The 6,249-nt window shown below is 30.7% G+C and overlaps 1 protein-coding gene across 1 annotated transcript; it reads right to left on the reverse strand.

Annotated features, from left to right (window-relative positions):
• Positions 1–615: 615 nt before the first annotated feature.
• Positions 616–1,383, reverse strand: LOC114715188 (eukaryotic translation initiation factor 4E-1-like). Its single transcript, XM_028899984.1, has 2 exons — positions 1,085–1,383; positions 616–628 (listed from the first exon to the last, which is right to left on the reverse strand). Exons 1-2 carry the CDS (start codon positions 1,381–1,383, stop codon positions 616–618), a joined length of 312 nt encoding a protein of 103 aa, XP_028755817.1.
• Between the last annotated feature and the right edge of the window lie 4,866 nt (positions 1,384–6,249).

Consider the following 6,249-nt stretch of genomic DNA (forward strand, 5'->3'; position numbering starts at 1 on the left):
TTTTTTTTCGGGAAAAAAACAGCTTTTTAAAAAATTATTAAAATATTATAAATCTGGACATTCACACGTAAGCTGCTACGTAAATTTGAATTTATCCAAATGGAATGTTTTTATTCGTCAGTGTACAGGTGAGCTGGTACTCTCAGAGTACCTAAGAATTCCTCCTAAATCATACCGTGTATAACCACCGCGTATCAGATTTCCCTCTAGGAAATATCAAGCTTAAGGTTGTAAAAATACTGTTCAAGCAAAACTATATAAACTTCACCCTTTGAAATTGATCAGCAGATTTTTTTTTTTTTAAAAAGAAACTTATAAAAAGCAAAATCATAGCCTTTAACAATACAGTTTAGCACTTCCTTCAAGGCGAATAGTGTAAATAGTATGGTCTATGTACATCCACATAAAATAAGGCGATTAAGATTGAAAAACAAAAAATTGCAGCAGTAATAATTGACATTTAGCATGAAAAATTACAAACAGATTGAGCATATTCCAAACTGGTGACTTCAAAAGTGATAAGGATTAACGCGACCTTATTGTCATTCAATACCTATAAACACAAATGATATCAGCTGATGCCTAATTCCACAGGTTTATACAATTTAACAAACATCATAGCTCATCACTGGAAACAGGTACAAGATAGAAAAGGGAAGATAAGCACAGTTAAGGGCATCTGCGAGAAACATGCTATGTACACAACTTGAAGACTGGTAATCAGTAAGTGCTGAAGAGTCAAGTTATCTCCACGATTTATCAGTGGACTGTGCACAACTCAAAAGTTCGGGGCCTTATGTGCCCCAAGCTCCAGGCTTTCTATCTCACACAACTCAACAATTAAATCTGATCTCCCAATTCTTCACCGAAATTAATGTCAATCAACTCAGTAAGAACCAGACTCGAAAACTCAAATCACTGAATTAACTAATGGCCCAAGAAGCACTTTCTCGAATGTGTGATATCAATTTCCCTAGTAGCCAAACAAATACAAGCGAGATATAAACCGATAAAGAATCAAGACAGGGAAGTGACATCACAAAATAAAATGAGGGGATGACCAAAAAAAAGAAAAAAGCCAGACCTCCAAAACTCCTCAACAGTACTAAAGGTATAGATGCTTCGCATAGAACTTCCCCAGGCCGCTTGCTTGGACTTGGCATAGGGGTTATCGAACCAAAAGGTCCAAGAATTCTCAAGCGGGTGAGGCTGACGCACGACGGCGGACGATGCCTTCGAAGTGGCTGAGTCATCTTCTCCGACAATCTCTCCCTCCTCGAGCTCATCCTCGTCGGAGTCACGAACCCTGGGGTTAGGGTTTGTGCTGCTGGTACTGATCTGATCGTCAGTAATAGAAGAATTTGGGGTATCTTCTACCACCATTTTTCCCTTGTTTCCTCGGCGCAAGATTATGACTTTCTCTCTCCTTACCTCTTTCTTGAAGCAGATGGATCTTCTGAGAATATGAAAAGTTGAAAACGCCTAGGCCTAGGTTACATTTGCTTTTAACTACCTTTAACGAAAATAATTAGGTTCGGAAATATTATTGGACTGGGCTAGTTTCAATTTCAGCCCAACATCTTTTTGGGTTATTCTGAATTGGGCTATTACTTTACCGTTTATTTCTAATAAAAGGACACATATGTATGCCCAACAAAAACAAATAAATAAATATATGTCCATGTGGAATTTTTATCTTCTTTATTCTTAAAGAAATTTTTGTTAATTTTATGAAGACATGTGTGAGATTCATTTGAATAATAGATGTTTTTGTAGAATTCACTTTTAGGATACAAATTTTAATATTGATTGCAGATATTGTTATTTAGTATATATTCTCATTAAGCATTGTTTTGATATAATAGGATGATACCACGATATATAGAGGTTCGGATCCAAAATTTTTTTTGAATCCTACATCCTCTCCCCAGGCATGAAACCTGAGAATTTTATAAGTAACTAGTATAGTGCCCGTGCATTGCACGGGTATAAATTGGTGGTTTCTTTTATACAAGATAAAAAATTAAATTACCACAAAATAATTAGTTGAATATTACATTATTATTTCAAGTCATGATTTTAACTTAATTTAAAATAAATATTATTAAGTTTTTGAAATTTGCAATACAGGTAGATTCATTAACAATATTTTTAGAAATATGCTATATATGTAGGTATATAAATAAATGGATGTTCTTTTAAAAAGACCGAATTAATGGAGACAAAAGAGTTAATGGATTGAAATTCAAATATTTGATTATATTCAATAATTACACAGATAATGTCTTGGTCAATAATATTATATTAGACAAATATGATATATGTATTGTAAAAGTAGGCTATTTAATACAAGAAAAATCAATGCAGACAAAATCGTTAGTGAGTTAAAATATTTTGAATTAGATTTCAAAATAATTCATAAATAAAAAATAATAAATATTTCAAGTATAAATAATAGTTTAGATTTAGGGTGTAAGATATTATTTTCAATATACTAAGAGACCAGCTGAAATTAAATTTCAAGCAGATATAATTCTAAATTATACCATCAAATTTCAAATTTTGAACATACATCACGCCTCGCATATATGTCACGATTTTCGGGATAAGAGAAGTTATATAATTTTATTTATTTTTCTTAATTTAAAATATTTGCATATAAAGGATATTTTGGTTTTTACAAAAAATAGAAAAAATGAGGCTCATTATTGGAGATAATTGCAATAAATTCTGTAATAAATCAGAATTAATTGAATTAATCAAAAAATTATATAAAAAAGTAGATTTATCTGCCATTAACAAAAATCATTATTTTGCAAAAGTAAATAGAAAGACATGAAACGTACACTTAAATAAATATGATCGAACTAATTCCCAAGAAAAACGCATAAATAGAAAGATCATGGGTAAAAAATGTGGCTTTAACAAAAGTAAAAATAAAAAATTTATTTGCAAACAATGCCACTAAAATATAAATAAACAATATATGCCAAGAATTCAACTAAAACCATTTAAATAGAAAATACTGCATTATGAGAGATAACTAACTGATTCTATCACAAAAAGAGATAGGTAGTGGGAATAAGGAGTAACATGTATTATAGTGGTGAATAACGCATAAATAGGGAGTTGGACATAAAATTTTGGCTTTAGAAAAAAAAAGAAAAAAACACCATTTATTTACATTCGGTTGAGCCAAGTGACAATTTGTTAGTAAGTCATGCAAGATACAATTATATGAAAAAATTGCCCCATGTTTCTAGATTTTGTGAATATACCTCTTCCTATAATTTATCCATCTATAAATCAGTTTAATAATTAAGTGGCCAATTTAAATTTTAACTGGCTTTACATTCCAAATACAAACTTTCAAAGTGTCTTTAGATAATATAAGATAATTCGAATACTCGTTCATATCGTAGAAAAAAATGTTTAAACTAAACTAACTATCCGATAATATATAATTAAAAATTGCCACATGTTTCTCTATATTTTGGGAATATACTTCTTCCTATAATTTATTCATTTATAAATCAATTTAATTATTAAGTGGCCAATTTAAATTTTAAGTGGCATAACCGTGTTTTAAATTCGAAATACAAACTTTCAATCATGGTATGTTGACTGGAAAATTCTCTCAAATAAACAGTTGGCAAAACGTGGGTAGAAACATGAGTAAAAAAATATAGCCTTTTAAAAAAAAAAAGAAAGAAAGAAAAAGAACATTTATCTTATCTTTAGTGATGCCACGTGTCGCGCTTCCCAAATACTCATGCCTCTCGTAATCGTAGTAGGCATATAGCCACTCGGTAAGGTGTACCCCATTATTATAAAAAAATTAAAATATTTTTTTAAGATGAGTTTTAATTTTAAAATCTAAATAAAAACTCAACTAAAATAATTTAAATAGAAACAATGCATCATGAGAGATAACTGTCAAGATGTGAAGAATGCATAAATAGAGGAGCTGCACATAGAATTTTGGGTTTTACAAAATAGAAAAATAAAGCCCATACATGCATTCTGGTGAGACGTGATGGCTTCGTGGATATGAAGGATGGGCTCCATATACAACACGCAAAGTGAAATCACTATGGAATGGTTAATTGAAATTCACTTTTACCTCAAAATATAATATTACAAAAACTTTCTTTTTGAATATCAATTTTTTTTCCTTTCTAGCTATCACAGGGACGTAATTTTAGGTTAGACTGAATAAATAAACTTTATATGTGACTTTACTTTAGGACACAATTTTATATATTTCATTTTGCCTGACCTTAATATTATATATTGTGGTCAATATGTTATATATAAGTTTATTCTAGAATTCAAACAGGTTTCAGTTAACTCGCACCTATTTAATAGGTTGTAGTACGAGATATCGAGGCCACTCATTCTGCCCCTTGCACAAATGCAAGTCTTTTTAAATTCTTATAACTTACTTTTCTCTTTCTGACTGTCATAGGGATCAAGTTATATTGAACAAATATATTTTATGATGAAAATAATGCTAAAATGTCTTAAGGACACAATCTTATATATTTTATTTTTGTCTTCAACTCAATAATATAATAACTTCAATTTTTTTAAATAAAAATATGATTACACATCAATAAGATTAAATAAAATAACAATTTTGGATTGACATCGACTGATTAAATAGAAACTGGCATAACATTTTATTAGTTGAACATAAAAAAAAAATACAATTAAAGAGTGCTAACCCGCTATTTTGAGGTATGGTATGACACGATAAAGAAAGCAAAGTAGATAACCAAGAAGCTCTCTTCGTGAACTCTGCAACTAAGCAACTATTATGCATATACAATTATGATGCGCAAAAATTTCATAAAGTAGCTACTGCTAGTTTACAATAACATTTACTTGAGGAATTCAGATTAACAGCAGGAGCATGAGTTTTATAAGGAATGAGTTGATAAGTAACAATATATATTCTTATACCCGAAAAGTAATTAGGCAACTATAGAACATGCTACATTTGATAGGAATAGTCAATCTAGACCATTGCAACCCGTCACAAAAGGTTTAGCGCAATATGCATGTGGATCTTGTATGTGCGTGTGTGCATGGAAATCTAGGTCAAGGTAGTAAAAGCTCTAAGCACTTCAAAGTAAATTCTGGGAAGTAAAAATATATGGAGCACCAAAGAAAAGTTGTACGAATCAAATTATGAAAGCAAGTCAACATTTGATGATCTTTTGTGATGGGCCGAGAGCACTATGTGTTTTGCTTTGATGCTCTCCTTTACATTAGCTTTGCTGTCGTCTACATCATAACACAATAAATAAGTGAATGAGTGGAGTGGTAAATGAAGAAGTCAGAAGTTGAAATGTTGATATTTGCAAAACAAAACAATGAGATAAACATGTCTTTTCTTTATTGTTAATGCTATAAACTAAATTTTCTAGGAAAGAACAAACCGGTTATACCTGATGAAAATTGTGCACGTGTTTATTAAAAGCATCCATTCACATATCATAGTTGTTCCTTGGACCTTGTGCTCGTTCCCATCTGATAAGTATCACTTTGAAGAGACAGCTGACCTCTGTTGTTAACAACAAATAAATCCTATAAGAAATGAAGAAAGAAAAAGAAATAGAAATCATGGAAATTAAACTCCCTCTTTTCCATGCCATCAAAAGAATTCGTGGAGAAGAAACATATCCAAATTAGAATAACAAAAACAATGAGAAGATAAGAAAGAAAAAGAGAGAGAGCAGAGAGAGATGAAACTTGTACGCCTTCGCTCGTCACAATGCTATTTGAATCATCCAACAATTCTCCCTGTTCGATGTCTTCTCATATATGATTTAAAATTCAAATTTAAAAAGTTTCAAAAAAAAAGGGTCATAACTTTCTAATAGGAATCGTGGGTTTTACCCCAAAAAAAAAAAATTAAGAAAAACACCTAGAAAGTGGAGAAAGTGGGTAACAGGTGATGGTTGATGGAAGTTATCTTAACTTCCTGTTTAATTGCAATCAAATAGTTTACGTGAAATGGGAGAGGATATCACGATTTTTGAGGTGATTGAGATCATGATAATGAGAATTGTAGGAAGAAAAATAAAATTAGAAGTTTTTAAAAAGAAAAATAAATACAATATCCTCTAGAAAGCCATAGGCAGGAGAAATTGGTTAAATCAAGACCCTAATTAACCCCAAAGCGTAACTATCGGATATGAGTCATATAAATATGATAATAAATTAAATATAAATAAAAAATCT

Source organism: Neltuma alba, unplaced genomic scaffold, assembly GCF_004799145.2.
Source record: "Neltuma alba isolate B1F8T4 unplaced genomic scaffold, ASM479914v2 tig00011578_pilon, whole genome shotgun sequence".
In the NCBI taxonomy this organism is placed as follows: Eukaryota; Viridiplantae; Streptophyta; class Magnoliopsida; order Fabales; family Fabaceae; genus Neltuma; species Neltuma alba.